The 17,615-nt window shown below is 39.8% G+C and overlaps 1 protein-coding gene across 1 annotated transcript in view; it reads left to right on the plus strand.

The window, feature by feature from the left end:
- The window catches only part of klhl5 (kelch-like family member 5), a 48,083-nt gene extending 35,176 nt beyond the window's left edge, over window positions 1-12,907 (plus strand). Inside the window, exons 10-13 of the mRNA XM_047365861.1 lie at window positions 3,104-3,178; window positions 3,434-3,571; window positions 7,484-7,655; window positions 11,370-12,907. Coding sequence (XP_047221817.1) covers window positions 3,104-3,178; window positions 3,434-3,571; window positions 7,484-7,655; window positions 11,370-11,426 — 442 coding nt within the window. The 3' untranslated portion in view covers window positions 11,427-12,907. The remainder of the gene's footprint in view (window positions 1-3,103; window positions 3,179-3,433; window positions 3,572-7,483; window positions 7,656-11,369) is intronic.
- The last annotated feature ends 4,708 nt before the right edge of the window (window positions 12,908-17,615 follow it).

Below are 17,615 nucleotides of genomic sequence, written 5' to 3' on the forward strand. Positions count from 1 at the left end.
CTGACCATGGTATCACTGTGCTCAATTGGCCTGCCAACTCTCCTGACCTGAACCCCATAGAGAATCTGTGGGATATTGTGAAGAGAACGTTGAGAGACTCAAGACCCAACACTCTGGATGAGCTAAAGGCCTGCTATCGAAGCATCCTGGGCCTCCATAAGACCTCAGCAGTGCCACAGGCTGATTGCCTCCATGCCACGCCAGCATTGAAGCAGTCATTTCTGCAAAAGGATTCCCGACCAAGTATTGAGTGCATAACTGTACATGATTATTTGAAGGTTGACGTTTTTTGTATTAAAAACACTTTTCTTTTATTGGTCGGATGAAATATGCTAATTGTGTGAGATAGGAATTTTGGGTTTTCATGAGCTGTATGCCAAAATCATCCGTATTAAGACAATAAAAGACCTGAAATATTTCAGTTAGTGTGCAATGAATCTAAAATATATGAATGTTACATTTTCATTATGACATTATGGAAAATAATGAACTTTATCACAATATGCTAATATTTTGAGAAGGACCTGTAGAGATAAACTTTATCATCCACCTATGGGGAAATATTTTCAGTGGCACGGCAGATTGAAGGTGCACCTCTAGTAAAGTAATATTAGGAAGGATAAATAATAGAAACAACAATAAAACACCATGAATAAAAAGTGAACAAAATTACAAACAATATCGTTCTGAATTATTTAAAAATGTACAGACTGTAAAATGCTTTAAAAAAATTAATTTGGAAAAAATTGGAAAAACTCGAAAAAATATATATGTAATAATACAAATAAGCTACGCTCAAACATGTTGATGCTGTGTGACAATTAATTTAATCTTGCTAAGTGTTATCATCTTGATTTACACATTTCTGAATCCAGTCTGAATTATATGATCGGTTCGTTTCTCTCCACTGATTACTAGGAGCAAATTTTTTTGTTGTTCCTTTTAACAACCAATCACAGGCTAAGATAGGAGCTCTCTAAGACGACTCTTAGAATCTTTGTGAATACAAGCGCTGACTTTTGACTTTCAAACCGATCAGTGACCGGTCAGGATTGTTTACAAAAATCCACCAAATCCTGTTCTCAGTAGCCAGTTTCTTGGTGCATTTGTTGTTAGTTTGTTTTCTAAAAAATTTTTAAATCGTTATTTTTCCTGATGGTAATCTGTGGAAACTTGAGCTTCACTGGAAAGTTTTAAAGCTGCAGCTCGAGCTTCCATTTTATTATCACTATAAACTTCATTGTCATTAACCTTCTTTGCTTACAAATCAAAGTGTTTGCCACAGTTCTGCTACAAATGATAATGCTTTTTGTTAGTTTGAAATAACGCTTTAACAAACTATCGCTTATGAGGAATTTAAAGAGGTGCTTCAGCTCGTTTTCTCACGTTCATCAGAGGAGATGGAGCCATAAGGGTTAGGTTGAACAAACTAGCATGTTTTTCTCTTGTTTACATGGGGTAAAACAGTCCAGGGGTGTAATTTACCCTAGGGATTATAAACATGCTCTAAAACCAAGTCTTTTTAGCTTCAGTCACAGTTTACTGATAAAACATACGATGTTTGGGAAAGCATTCATAGACAGACCAAAGTCTTATCAGGATCGTGTATCAAATGTGAATGAATGTGATGAAAACAAATCCGAGTTGAAATAGAGGCTCATATTTTTTTAGTCAATAGTTACCTGGTTGGACAAGCACCCAAGTTTATCTTGCCACCATGAACATTCAGCAGGATGGTAAGGAAGATTAAAGAAAGCTGCAAAGCTCACTAATGCTATCTACACGCCAATTTAGCATGCTGGGGGAAAAAAAACCTTTTGTGTCCTGCCATCACATATTTAAATGGGTGAAGTTTGTGAAATGTTGCTGCTTTGGTAATATGACAACAAACACTCCAGGTGAACTTGGAGTGAAACAAAAGATTGATATGTGAAAAAAACACCTCTGTTAAGTATGGTGGAGGATCTCTGATGCTGTGGGCCTGTTTTGCCTCTAAAGGCCAAGGGAACGTTGTTTCTGTATGTCAACATGAACTAAAAATGGATCGTCCCTGGGTCCTTCAACAGGAAAGCAACACAGAAATGGTTTTTTAGACACAAAATCAACTCTCTTCCCTGGACATCTCAGCACTCAGATCTAAATCCTATCAAAAACCACTTTAAACACATCTTTAATGGGGGTGCCCCTAAATGTGGCCAGCTCTGCAATAATCTGGATGTAAATTAATTGTTTAGTTTTAACATTTTCAATATTACAAACACATATAATTTAATTACCGTTCCCCTAGACGGATATTTTGCAATCCTTGTTTACAGTTCAGAGTCCTCCCAATTGTCCGACACTGCGGCTACCCATATGCTGCTTGTCAGCAGTTCATGCTACGAGCCACAAAAAAGCAACTAATTAAGAAGCATCATCTGCTGTTTTTGGTTGGGAACATGTTTGCTAACACCTCTGCTTTCTGTGCTGATTTGGGAAGTTCGGTGATGCAGATTCAGAAACTACTGAGTGAACATGTAGGTTTTAATACTAAAATTTGCTAAAATCAGGGCCATTTGCCCCCCCACAATAAGACTGGTCCCCACTCTGAGCCTGATGACCCCTGTTGTTTTCATTATTCACTGCTTCAGGTTGAGGCTATTGGTTTTAGATGCTAATTAATACGGAACCAACAGATTTGTGCCAGCCATCCCAGGAATAGCCTGTGTGGGTGTCTGTGTGTGCCTTGGTGAGCGTGGCATGTATGTGTTGTGTTGTGGATCCTCTGGGCTCTTTCCCTGATGGAGCTCATTACCTGCTTGACCGGTTCTGTCGCACTTTCTTCTTCTCCAAAGTGTCAACACTGACATCCGCGGGCGTGTGTACGCGTGCACACACTCACACACACATTCAGGTTAGTGATGACAGACAGCTTAGGGATGTGTTGCTCCAACAGTGTTGGCTTAATGTTTTTGCGCAACTCCTTTTTTTTCCGTTTTCCAAAGCTCTTCACACCTTTTGCCATCTGTCTCGCTGTCACAAACTGGAAAGGACGGCAGAAATGTGAGAAATATTTTGTGTGTGCATGTCCAGAACGCCGTACTCTGCCCTATGTTTTCCTCAGGCTGTATGCAGTAGGAGGTCGTGACGGCTCATCCTGCCTGCGATCAGTGGAGTGCTTCGACCCCCACACAAACAGGTCAGGGAGGCTTCAACTGACAGGAATGAATTGCTCTGTTTTTTGTCTGCTGTTTCCACACAAGAAACAGCCTTTCTTCTAAGGTTATTTAGCTACAAATCAAAGATAACATGAATACTATAAGGATGGTAGAACAGGCTTTATGACCTGATGTAAATGGTTCATGGTCGATGGTTCATTACCACGTGTGATGAGTCTTCTCACTCATCGGGAAGATCTGTTTTTCTCCCTGATGGATATAATCTTCATTTGCAGGTGGACCAGTTGTGCTCCAATGGCTAAAAGGCGTGGCGGTGTGGGAGTGGCCACGTGGCACGGTTTCCTGTACGCCATTGGAGGTCATGACGCTCCGGCATCATCCCTGGCATCTCGATTGAGTGACTGCGTGGAAAGGTGAGGCTGTATTGTTCTTGTGTGTTGTTTGGCCTATTGTTAAGTAAATATAATACAGTATTTACTGTGCATGATGCATAGTCTATGTTATACTGACTGAGTTTGTGTTGCATTTAATCCAAACTTCATATGACACCTATTATTTTATCTTTGCAATATATACAGAATGATGATTTTTTTTTTGACACTCATTAAAATAAGTTGTAGTTTCATAAATATTTGTGTACAGCAGAGCACTGTTGAATCAACAACAAAAATTTCATAGAGCTCCTTTCACATTTACTGTCACCCTGAATACGTCCTACGTTAAATGAATCCTTTGTTTCAGTAGCATAATCTGCCACAGGAATTCTGTTTATAGATAATAAATTATAATATTCATTGCCCAGGGGTACTTGTGCTACTACAGAAAAACAGGACAATTAAAACACCATCTAACAAGCATTACATCCTCCATTTTTCACGATCATTTCTGTCTTCTTGTATCATCGGAAAACTGCCGAATGCTTCTGTATTTGCCCAAAATCTTTGCTTTCAGCTTTCACTTTTTATCACCATTAAAGCTGCATTAGGGAGTTCTGAGGAAACCATGGACTTATGCTGCTTTCCATTAACCTCGGAAGTCGGATCTGGGATGTCAGAGTTTACGTCATTTCTGAGTTGTAGCATTCCGGTTTCCTGCTCGTTCGTATTGCTAACAACTGTAATAGCAGTCTTATAACAATAACATTTACAATAACACCTGCAATACAATATTTCATGCATATAAGCAGCATTGAAGCATCTCGTCTTATAAACACTGAAAAGTAGTACGTGTACAACTGACTAAATGTAACACAAATAATAAACAACTGCTAAAAACAATCACAGTAAGAATGTTTTACCACTACTGATGCGAGTAGGAACCATCTTGAATGCGGAGGTCGGGTATGGTCCTGTTGTCCCACCTTTCCGCCTTGTATTTCCAACTCTTAGGGGTGTTCCAGTTGAAATTTCCTACTCGGAGGTAGGAAATTCTGACTCGGAGTACAAATGGAACGCACCTTTAGCCTGAAAGTTTCAACAAGCAGATCCTACAGGTCTTTCCCCCTTGCTCTCTGCTGTGCTACAGCCTCCCCTCCAGAACTCCTCCCCCACAACGAAAACCTGTCATGAACGTGAAGGCTAGGAAGCAGGGCCTCCGATGATGGTGGATAAACAGCCATGGCACATTCACTGGCAGGGACAAAACGTTGACGATATGAATGACATCATTAGCGCAGCTGCAGCACACCGGCATTCTTAAGTTAAACGCCACGCGGCGTATGGGGGAGGGTGTAAGCAGCGCATACACGTGTATGCTTACAATCCGGGTTCTGATTGGTTGGTTCTGACCTGGAGCTGTGTATTTCTGCAAATGGCAGTAGAACCAGTAGGATGAGCCAGAGGAGCTTGATTTCATGTATGTCATATTTTACTGTCAGGACATAGTGACAGTTTTAACAAATATGTAAAAAATACATTTTTACAAAAGTTACCTACTGCAGCTTTAAGTGAAATGATTTTAACATTCTCCTTCACACTTGCTTTGATCCTGCCCTATATTTGTTTTTTCCCCCTCTTCTTCTTAGGGGGATTTCAGTCATTATCCCAGGCATCAATTAGGTTTTAGAAAACCCGTCCAGCTGCTCCTGCATGTAAACAACTCTCCCACTGGCATAGTGCTCAACATTACTGCATAAATCATGTTGACAGCCCAGCATCTAAACCAGCAGGAACAAACTTTCCTACAATCGGTATTTTTAACCAAACTCAAGTCAAATAAAAATCATGAGAGGAATCCAAATAAAAACAGAAAATTATTAGCTTAGTTTGTTCTGTCAAGATGTTCTTCTTCCAACGGCAACGGACAAGGAAAGAGAAAAAGGCACTGTTGGAAAGCTACTACTCCACTAACTTGCTTTCACAATTAGAGATTCAGGAGGTGCCCGAGAAGCAAACCCACGGCTGAAGACTGAATGGTACTGGAAAGATACATGGGGAGAAGGAAGCATTACATAACAACGATGCAAAGTGGCTCATAGACATAGAAAAGCAGACCACACCAATCGTCCTGTACTGTGAACATCACAGTGGCAGACAGACATCTCAGGTATAAAGAACTGTACAGCACCAGGCCTAGACATGATCCACACCGACTGGCTCAAGAAGCTGACTTCTCTCCGAGTGCCTAGCTGCACAAATGGACCAACTGCTAAAGAATGGGAACAACCCTGACTAGCTGACCGGTGGGGGAACAATCCTAATACTGAAAGATCCCCAGAAAGGAACAGTCCCATCCAATAACCTAGCATGCAAACTCCTGTCAGGCATCATAGTGGCTAGGATAAGCAGGCGCATGGATCAATACATGCCCGAGGCACAAAAAGGCATTGGTAGAAAATACCAAAAGAGCCAAACACCAGCTATTGGTTAAAAGAACAGTCACCCGAAGCTGCAGATTTAGACAAACAAACCCGTGCACTGCCTGGATCTATTAAAAGAAAGCCTAGGAAACAATGGCACACACATGGATCATTGAGCACTTGAAGCTTTACAAGGTCAACAACACTCTGAGAGGCTTCATTGCAAACTCCATGAAGCTGTGGAAAACTACCCTTGAGACCAACTTGCAGCCAATTGTGCAAGTATTGATCAAATGTGGCATATACCCTTATACAAGTCAAGGGTCAGGAAAAGAGCTGGAAAAATCTCTGCAGACCCCCAACACCCTGCACATAAACTGTTTAGAGTTTTACCTTCAGGCCGTCGTTACAGAGCACTGTTTACAAAAACCGGCCGCCACAAAGACAGTTTCTTCCCCCAGGCTGTTTCTCTGATGCACATTTAATAGAGTACAAAACTACCTCATTCTGAAGTTGCAAATGCACCTTGTATATGTGTATATTATATATATGTATTTAAGGACATAAGGATATATGCAGAATATATCTTATAACACAAAAAAACAAAAAAGAAACCCAGAGAGCAAAGTGTACCGTAGTCAAATTCCTTGTTTGTTGTAACCTGGCAATAAAGCTGATTCTGATTCTGAGATACTTTGTGCTCCTACTGATTTGCATAGGCCTGAACCCCCTCAGCCATTTAGTCAACAAGACTGGCTATGGATACCAACTCACGTGTGCTGCCTCACTTTCTAAATACTTAGTAGTGTTGTTCAAGAGGATGCCAATGAGTTTATTTTTAATAGAATCCATTTTATTTATAAAGAATCCCATAAAGTCATCATTGCTGAGAGCTGAGGGACTGGATGGCTCAATGGATCTATGACTCTGTGTACGTCTGACAACTGTACTAAAAACAAACCTAGAATTATTGTTGTTCTCCTATTAATGATTAAGGATTTTTATATACAAGAATTGACTATTTTTCCAGGTTAAGTAGGACTCCTCTAGGTGCGTAGAGCATTATTTCCTCCCAAATTTTCCAAAGGTCTGCTCGAAAGTACACATCTCTGAAATAAACCGGGGAGTCAGGCTCCTAGGACTGATTAACTAGCTATTTCATGTTCCGTGATTAAACTAAAATAACTGTGAAAGATCTCCTACTCTTAGTTAATTTTCATAATTTGTCAAATAATCACATTTCGTTTAAAAAAATTATGAACAGTTGGTAGGAAATGCGTTCAACAGTTGTCAAAGCGGGTATGAAACAGCCCACAGTGGGTATGAAATGGCACGTGGTCAGTACACAGCATTTTATGGCAGACAGCTTCCTTTTGCACCTGAGAAGTTAGGTATGGATTGAAAACTACTGCAAAAGTATAAAATGACTAAGGGGCAAAATGAACAGCAATCTTAGAAAATCGTTTTATACTCTTTTTTTTTTTTCTTTCCTTTGAATATTGAAGACTCAAACCTTGTTTGTTTACAGATATGACCCCCAGACAGATGTTTGGACCACGGTAGCCCCCATGAGCGTCAGCAGGGATGCTGTTGGTGTTTGTCTCCTCGGAGACCGTCTCTATGCTGTGGGCGGTTATGACGGTCAGGTGTACCTCAGTACTGTTGAAGCCTATGACCCTCAGACGAATGAGTGGACCCAGGTACTGTGCACAGACTTGACCTGTAAAAATATACCTGTTGACTTAGCTCTGTTCTCAGTTTCCCATAATGTAATGACCTGCTCCCTAATGGGTCCTTCTCTGGCTGGGAAAACAACTCTGTCTGTTGATAAATAGAAGAATATGTGCCGATGTTCTGGAGTTTTCGATAACAGGAGGTCAGAAAAATATCATTGGGCCCAGTAGTTTGGCTTTCCTGTAGATACAGTCATATACAATACCAACAGACTGGTATTTGGTTTTTGTTTTTTTTTTGGGGGGGGGGGGGGGTTCTTGTGCTCTCTGTTATTCTTTAGCAGTTTTTGTAGGATTCACAGCTATCCCTCAGCAGAAAGTCATTTTGGAAGAGGGTTGCTGCCATGTGAGGTTTGTGAATATTTAAATGTTGAGGCTGTTGGCCCATGTCAAAGTAACATACATGTAGATGCCATGATTGGACCATTGCTGTTAAAAGATGACCAGTGTCCTTTTTTTGATGTTTTTATTCTTTTTAAATCTTTTCCAAAATTTGTTACGCTAAAACGACAGTGTATTTAATAGGAATTTATTTGAATAGGCCAACACAAAGTTGTGCTGTTTTGTATAGCCAGAACATTTACATTCAGAAAGTGAATGTAAATGTTCACCACAGTTTTCAGGTTTTTACAGTCGTGTTCAAAATAATAGAAGTGTGTTTAAAACATGAGTAAAGCTCAAAAATCCTTAGAATAGCTTTTATTTATATTTATATTCTGATACATGTAAACTGATCCATGATCCTATGTAGGCCATAAACAGGCCCGACACCATAGTAGGAGAAACATCCAATATGATGCTTAAACCACCAAGCTTCACTGTCTTCAGAGTGAACTGTGGTTCAGTGCAGTGTTTAGGACCCAATAAGAACAATCTTTCCTTCATCGGTCCACAAAATCTTTCTCCATTTCTCTTTAGGTCAGTTGGTGTGTTCTTTGGCAAACTGCCATCCTCTTAAGCACGTTTTTTTTTAACAAAAGGACGTTGCGGGGACTTCTTGGCAATAGATTATCTTCACGCAGGCGTCTTCTAATTGTCACAGTACCCACCGTTAACTTCAGACCTTCTTTGATCACCCAGGAGCTGATCATTGGCTGAGTCTTTGCCATTTCTTCCACGTGTGTCTGGTTTTGCTTCTATTGTAAAGCGTTGGAAATCATCGTAGCCGAGCAGCCTTTCATTTTCTGCACTCCTTCATAAGTTTTCCCCTCTCCAATCAATGTCTCGATCAAAATACTCTGTTCTTCTGAACAATGTCTGGAACGACCCACTTTTGTCAGGTTTTCAGAGAGAAATGCATGTACATGTGTCATCCTCCTGACTAACACCAGCATAAATGACCTCAGAAATTGAACTTTGATTGTATTATTTTGAACGCATCTCTTTCAATCAATTATTCAACTACACAGACTCAGAGGTATGCATTAATGAATGTTGGTTCTGCTGGTTTTCTTTGACTCGACTAGACCTACTAGTAAATTATTTGGCATGTGGTAAAATGATTTCTACCAAACACAGTGATTGATCTGGTCTAGTTAGGCTGTGATTATTTTGAACACAATTGTATTTGAACATAATTATGAAAACATGTCATTTTCCTTTCATTTCACAATTATACAGTACCTTATCTTGGTTAATAAATCCCAATAAAATACATTAAAGTTTGTGGTTGTAGCATGAGAAAAACGTAGAAAAGGTCAAGGGGTAGGAATACTTTGCGACGCCCTGTGAAGTCTTAACCATGTTTTTTTAGCTCGATATTCAGTCGATCATCATGATTACCACCAATGAAGCTGTGTAAAAACACAGCTAACCTTCATCCATCTCCTCTACGATGGATCTTGGCATGTTTTCATTCTTACATAAATGTGTATTTTCCCCATGCTAATGTTGTCCTTGGCAGTGCAGCAGTTGGAGGCAGAGAGGGGAGCTGTTCAAAAGTGGAATGATCTCATTCGGGAGCTCTCAGGAGTCTGTATTACACTTCAATTTATACCCCATCTTCTCCAAATCCTCCAAGGATTCCCAGGAGAAAATGTCTGGAATCCTGACATTTTTGCGACATGCACCCCACTGAGAACATGAGAGGTGTGGGTGGGCAGATACCAAACACAGAGAAGTGTTCAAGCTCACAGACAGTAAGGGGGATAATGGGAGATTTGAGAGAACATGTTGAGAACACTGAACGTCTCCCGTATGTGTTGTCAGAAACGGAGACGAACAAACCAGTGGGTGTGTTGTCTGTCTAGATCTATTAGCGTCACTTCTGCTTATTTCAGAAAAAAATCTGCCTATCGAAGTCGCTCCAGGTAACATAGACAGTAGGTTTATGTTTAAATGGATTAACAAGCACAGCGCAGGAGCAGTGGGTTCAATAAGAAATAGGACAGAACAGAGCTGAAGACACCCAGGGTTCCTGGGTTTTATTCGAAGCTGTTCGGGCTTTTCTGCAGAATGCTGGCAATCATGTCATAATGCTCTGCTGCAACTGTGGGCCATCACACAAGTATGTGACATGACTTGTTAGAAATTGGTATGGTTGACCTATCATTGCAGCATTTTATAGTCTAATATTAATCATATCTCAGATGTGTTTTAAATTCAATCTTTAAGATAAAAACATAATTATGCATTCTTTAGTTTATTCAAATTGTCATATTTATGGAGATACTCATTTACCTTAATATCAGTTTTCAGAGATTCTGGTTACAGAAAAACGGGTTACAGAAGAATTACCCCAATCAGTCAGTTAATCGGCCAGTCAATTAGTATATTTGTTTATTTCTTATTGACCTAAATTGACCACAAAATCTGGAAATTTGGCTCTAGAGGTTTTGAAATTAAAAAATGTTCAACAACCAGTGGGATGAAATGATTGCAGGGACTTCAGTTTTTCAGGATGACTGCTCGTTTATGGTTAAAGTTTCGTAATCACAATTATTTCAGTCAGTCAGGATTATTTATCATTGTTACGCACTGTGTTTGGAAGAGAGTACCTTCAAAGCAGAATGCCGCCACATCTTTTAAAAGATTGATTTTCTTTGATTATTTTTGTGATGTTTGAACCTAAAATTGAAATACCAAATTAATCACAGGTTATATCTGTTGATTCGCACACTTAACGTCAAAGCAATGAAATACAAATAAATTGACCCCGCATGTGGTGTTATGCTCACCATGTGGTCCTATGTTTATGTGAAAACATACTTGGTTGACTGGACCACACGCTCAACCACAACAGAGTGCCTGTCTGCTTGTGAGAGGAGCAAATCACATAATTAATCACGCAAGGAAGTTGAGAGAAAAATACATTTGAAGACATTGGGAATGGACAAAAAGAAGGAGCTATTATTAACTGGATTTATTGGTCTTATTTCCTTGTTATTAAAAAAAAAAAGTTAAAGTAAATATTTGACTGAAATGATGTGAGATTTCTTCGCTTATGTAAGAAGAATTTTAATTGGGGCCTTTTTATTCAAATAAAACCTGAGATTTCATCATCTCTGAGTAATGGCCAGTTAATACACATTATTTAGTAGTCAATTAAATGCCATGGAGACAGAAACAGAGATATGAGTATATTTTATTGCTGATCCTATTTCATACCCACTGTGGGCTTTTATTGCTGATCCTATTCTCCTGCGGTTGCTAATGACTGGTAGCGTTTTTGTTGTCTTCCAGGTGGCCCCGCTGTGCCTGGGCAGGGCAGGTGCCTGTGTGGTGGCCGTCAGGCTGTGACAACAGTAACACCAATGATCAAGATGACAGACTATCTGCACAAAACGTGGCTCAGAGACAGAACTCGCTGCATCCGCTGATGCTGAAGAGACTCAGAGTGAAGCAAGCTGCCTTCAGCGAGGAGTGAGATGGCGATTCCTGGGCTCTCTGCAGGTTTTCCTCAGACATTTTAATGCACACCAGTCAGTCAGTTTCTAGAGATAGATTAGGGCAGACAAATCTTCGCATCCTGATAACTTTATCTGAGAAATACAGAACAAGTGTCTTAGGGGTTCATTTTTCCGTCAACATTCTCACTTGTGTAGTATAAACCTACACACCTGCTAGCTGGTTTGTTTCTGCTTACAAAGAGGTAAGACAGAGAAAGCAGGACCGTCAGGACTTTCCCTACAAAATCTGATTGTATGCATTGATGCAATTTTTAATAAGCAACCTGTTCTTTTTGTGCTGCGGTTGGCAGATACATTGCTGCTCTGGTTTGCCCGCTGTCAGATGAAAGCGAGAGTTTTGACATAATCAGCACAACCTCATAAACAGCTATTCTGTGAGAAACTGAAATACGTTACGCTTTATTGGTTGCTTCTTAGTGTCTGGCACGCTGCTGCGCCTCCGATTTGGGTACCTTTAGGGGAATTGTTTTTAGGAAGTTCTCTGGGAAAATTACCCTTACTTTTGTATTTCTTTTTACCTGCATACTTTATTTTTTTCATGCCAATTAAGCAGTGTTAATGGGTTTACAGCACGAGTCCTAGGAAGAACACAGTGGCTCAGCCTTGATCCCTGCAGGGATAATTAGTTTTCAACGTCCCCCGTAGCACAAGGCCAGCTATTTACAGGCTTGGTTTTTAAACAAGGTCCATTGAGCTTTTCATTTTACAAGCCAAGATATTTTTTCCCCCCTCGACTGTTAGTGCTTTTTTCATTGTCGGTTTGTGTGTGTCTGCTGGTGCTGCATGTGCAGAGTTTTGCAGGGAGTGTTTTTTTATTATTATTATTTTTTATCTTAAATGAGAATCTTCTCCCTTTTCCTCCTCTCTCTTTCCCCATCCTCAGTTCCCTGCTGCATAGACACACACACACACAGATGCTTTCCCCATTTTGTTTGGTAACAGACCCAGATAGCCAGGCAGAAGTAAACAGCAGACCTCGTAATGAGGCCACAAATTGAATAATGTTGACATGTTTTTGTTACATGCCACTTTCAAAGAATTAGCAAGAAACCCGAGTAGCACAAACGTGCGCGACAGCTACTTCATGGCATGCATCGTTTTGTTTCATGTCTGCTATAAAGGGAGGAAACTGACAGTGACAGCATAGACACGGATCTCGAGCTAATGTACCACAGAGGATACACTTCACATTCACACATCTCACGTGAACCAACACACAAGTAGAGCGCCCCAGGAGCCGGTGAAGACTGAAAGGCCACCCAAATTTGCCAGCATGACATCTGTAGAGGCTGACATGGGCAGGTTGCAATGATGTGGTGATGTGGATCCAAGTCTAATACACTGCTGCATTATTCCACGTTTCTCCCCCTTCATACCTGCCTGCTGTTTATTCAGTAATTCTCTTTACTTCTCAGCAGAAGAAGTGCATCATCTCCACTGTACAAATTCAAGCAGAGGCTAGCCATGAAAACACATACATTCCAAATCAAGTTGTAAATGTAAATGTTTACTGTGTACATAAATAAATATAAAACATATTCATAGTGTTATTGCATTATGTAGTGTTTACAGTGCCCTGCCAACGTATTTGTAAACCTTAAACATCATTTTGTCACATTACAGTCACAAATTTCAATGTATTTTATTGAGATTTTGTGTGAAAGACCGACACAAAGTAATGTATAATTAGGGACAATGGGGAAGATATAGAAAGGTTAAAGGTACATGTACATTCACCCCACTGAGCCAATAACCAAAAACCATGGTGGATGGTGTTCAGGGTGCTTTGCAATGTTAATTTTCTGCCACAAATAGTGTTTGAAATTTAGGCTAAAAATGTTGTCTAAATGAGTTCAGTGTCTCGTCTAACCAGAGCACCCTCTCCCACGCTCACAGTTTCCGCTGCTTGGCTTGTGCCAAGCTGCAAACAGGACTTCTAGGGCTTCTTTCCACAGAGGCTTTCTTCTTGCCTCTTCTTCCTAAGGGCCAGATCTGCAGAGTGCACAGACAACATGTGTTCTGTTAACAGATCCTCTCACCCAGCAGCTCCTCCAGAGTTGACATGGGTCTCCAGGCTGCTTCTCTATTCAATACTCTCCTTGCCGGGTCGAGGTGGACGGTCAGATGTCTTTGTAGGTTTGCAGCTGTGCCATACTTCTTTCATTTCCCAATAATGGATTGAACAGTACACTGAGATCTTAAACGTTTGGAATATGGGTCTATAACCTAACCCTGTGTTAAGCTTCTTTGCAACTTTCTCCCTGACCTGTCCGCTGTGCTCCTTGGTCTTCATGATGCTGTTTGTTCACTAATATTCTTTAACAAACCTCTGACGCCTTCGCAGAACTCTTGAATTCATACTGAAATTAAAATTATAGACACATGGACTCAAATTTACTCTGATTAGGGGGAATGGTGGCTTCTAAAGGCAGCTAGTTATACTGGACTTTATTTAAGGGCATCAGAGTAAAAGGGGCCTCAGTGTATATATGCACACCACTCTTTTTCACAACCGTATATCTCACAATTATGCTCTACTTTATGCGGTCTGTTACATTAAATCACAATAAAGGTTAGTGGTTGTAGCGTGACAAAATGTTTAGGGTGTATGAATACTTATGCAAGAAACTGTATATCAGACTAAATATGCCATGTGTTATGTTTCTTATTGTACAATAAAAGCAGAATGAATGTATGCGAGTGTTGGTTTGCAGCTGCTCATCTCGAGTGTTGCACCACGTCGTGGATGTGAATTAAATGAACTGCTGTTCCGTGTTTTTATACAATAAAGTCAACGTGTGATTGAAAACGTGTCTGTCAGTTTATTCCTCACTGCGCCACTCTTGTTTATAGCACAGAGGTTTCTGCAGGCAGTCTGCATTCGTCACAATCAATATAAATGTCCGCAAGCTTTAAAACTTGTTTGTTTATACGTGGCTCGCAGCTCCAGCTACATTGCCGTTCTGCTCCACTGATGGCCTTTGTAGTTGGCTGCTTCTGGCTGCTGTAGTGTGGCTCCGCATTAATTTTCTCTGCCTCCTGGTTAATGGATCCTTGTTACTCTTAAATGTGTCGCGCCTAACTTAAAAGCCTCAGACAGATCAGCAGCAGGTTGAAGTGTTTCCTGAGTGAAACAAGTGTGTGAGGAAGAGGAATGCTCACAATTTATAGGTACTTTAACCTCCGGGTACAGCAACCAGCAGCCAGCTGAGTGGCTCTGTTATTTATTGCAGGAGAAGGTTTAAATCATCAGTGGTTCTGACAAAGGGCTCCCGCTGGCCCTGAGGATCGATGCCACTGACCTTGTCTCATGGCTTTAGCAGCACCTGATTCTATTACACCTGACAGAACCTCGGGGGAGACCAAAAAGTTCTGGATTCTGAGTCTGCATTTTCAATGTACTCAATGTACATCTCTGCTGACACGTCAGATATTCAGCTACATATTTTACCACAAGTGTACTCATCTGTTTTGACGTGCTGCTTAATTCATTTAAGAGGCCAGTTTCTTATCGTTCCAGTGGCACACTGTTGGGAACCTGAAAGTTGCTACAAGGACAAAAACCGAATGATCATAAGGTTAGGCATTAAATATTTGATTAAAGTTTCACATTTTTAAAGAAAATGGATTTGAAAGGCAATAAACATCTAAAAGCTGAAAAAAACAAATTGATTTCGTCAACAGTAGAAATAGAAGGTATAGGCCACCACATGAAACTTTAATGTTGGCAGATGGAATAATCATGCGTCATAACTAATGGTAGGAATGAAGGATAACTGCACTGAAACAAGTTAACATTTTGTATTAAGAATCGTAATGTACTACAATTCAAAAGCCGTTCTCATTTGGAAATGATCGTCTTGTTGCATAAAAGAGTGCTTTTTTATTATTATAATTTCTTTGGTCTATTTTTATCTTTTTGCCTGAAAATCATTCAGCTGCTCCATTCTGTGCATTTTAATGAGATTTGAGTCAGCAGGGTGTATTCTGCTTTGGCTTGCCAGTGCACACAGAGGAATATTTTTGTTACACAGCTGGTTTTTCACCCAGCTGCTTTTTCATCACTCCAGCTACCTGGGTTGTACAGAAGAAAATAAAATACAATCCATCCGTCAAGCTGTGAGAAAGCAGAAAGCATCAACATAGCATTTTCCCGGCTAGAGGTCAGGGATGAAACTGCAAATGTAAGGTATCTGTTGACCTCATTTTGCTTCATATAAACAGAGGGGTGGTTCCCTCAGCTTGTCAAGTAACGAGTAACTCACTTGCTTTCAACGAGCATCAAGGAACACTTACTGGATGATAGAAATAAAAAGATGGGGCAGAACAAGTATCAAGGAGTCTGAAACAGTAGCTTGTAAGTAGCTTCACAAAACTGCCACCTTGTGGCTCAATGGGAAAAGTAGAACAAGGGAGTTTTCTTTCAAATAGTTAATATCTTAACTGCAGTTGATAACTATTGGCATCAGTATTCATTGTAAATCCAGATTAGTCGGTTAAAGCCAATTGCTTGTCCAAGAGGACCCCATATGCCTTGAAACAACCCCTATCTTAAAAAAAAAAAAAAAGAAATCAAAAGAAGGTTTCATGCACATGCTGTTTTATGAACACTTAAACTAGGGGCGGCCTGGCGGTCAGTTGTGGCCCTTTAAATGGTTTTGTATGGCCCCTAACCACAATTCAGGAACATTACAAATTTGGTCCACATGCACTGGCAGTTCATGCATTTTGTATGTTTTAGGGCAAGATTTTCACTGACATTTAAATTGTCCTAACATGGAAATATTAGTTACAGCATAAAGTATTTATCATTTACTAGCCATGTTTGTTGTTTGAATTTCATAGTATGACCTAAAACTTTCTGCGTATTTTGCTAAAAAAAAAAAAAAAAAAAAAAAACTGGGACACATCCCATTCAATAGACATGGCAAAATACAGCAAGCGTTTTTTTTGGGGTTTTTTTTTAAGGAAAATCCTGTTCTTGCTAAGAGTTTCCTAGACAATGTTTTTCTTACCAACAGAATAAATATCAATTGAATTTTTAAATTGCCCACAAGTACTTTCAACTTGGTCATTTTGGCCCACCTTTTGACCCACCTTGGGTGAATGTGAGGTGCATCCTCTGTGGTACATTAGCTTAAGATCCATGTCTACTCTAACTCTCAGTCAGTTTCCCGCCTTTATACCAGACATGAAACAAAACGATGCAAAAACTGTGGACACCCCTGCTTTGAACCATTGGCACGCTTACATTAGAGGGTTGTTTACATGAAAGCTGATATAGAAAAAAGAGGTTGAATGCAGTGCACCATCACTAATCTACCTGTATGAAACATGTACTGATAATGGAACATTTAAAGTGTTTCCTTCAGATAAACCTCTGGAAATTAAAGTAAAGCAGAGAAAACAATATAATGGTGTTTTGAGATTACTCTGGCCTACTTTTATTATACGGTTACTCTGAGCCCACATGCTTTACATGTTTTGTGCTCATTACGTTTCTCGGGAAGATCAATAATGCTGCACTGCCTCCAACCTCCATTTCCCATAAAAATGATTATCTGCTTCTATAAAAATAACTCCCATGCACAGTAGATGGTGGTTGAAAGGTTAATAAAAAATGTTTTATAAACAGATATTTTTGAGATCTTAGTTTTTTCAAGGCAATAGAAGTCTCTTGTTTTTGGCTTCCCTTGGATTACCCGGGTTTACGGATCAATTCATATGGATTTACATTAAATGAAGACACTATGATAGTTAAATAAAGATCCTATGAAAGATATCTACTGCAGATGTAAGAAAACCTTCTCTCTAAAAATGATGTGGTGTCCGTTTAAGGGATGCAATTTTTTTTTCATATTTGTGGATAAACGAGGACTACATTATTATTATTATTATTATTAATTAACCTACATTTTAAAGAAAACAGCTCTAATGGGCTTGTTAAGTCTACAAGATTCACAGCATATGTTTTGAAGAACAAATCTTACGATTATTATTGAACGAAATAAATCAGATT

The sequence above is a fragment of the Girardinichthys multiradiatus genome, chromosome 5 (genome assembly GCF_021462225.1).
Source record: "Girardinichthys multiradiatus isolate DD_20200921_A chromosome 5, DD_fGirMul_XY1, whole genome shotgun sequence".
Lineage (NCBI taxonomy): Eukaryota > Metazoa > Chordata > Actinopteri > Cyprinodontiformes > Goodeidae > Girardinichthys > Girardinichthys multiradiatus.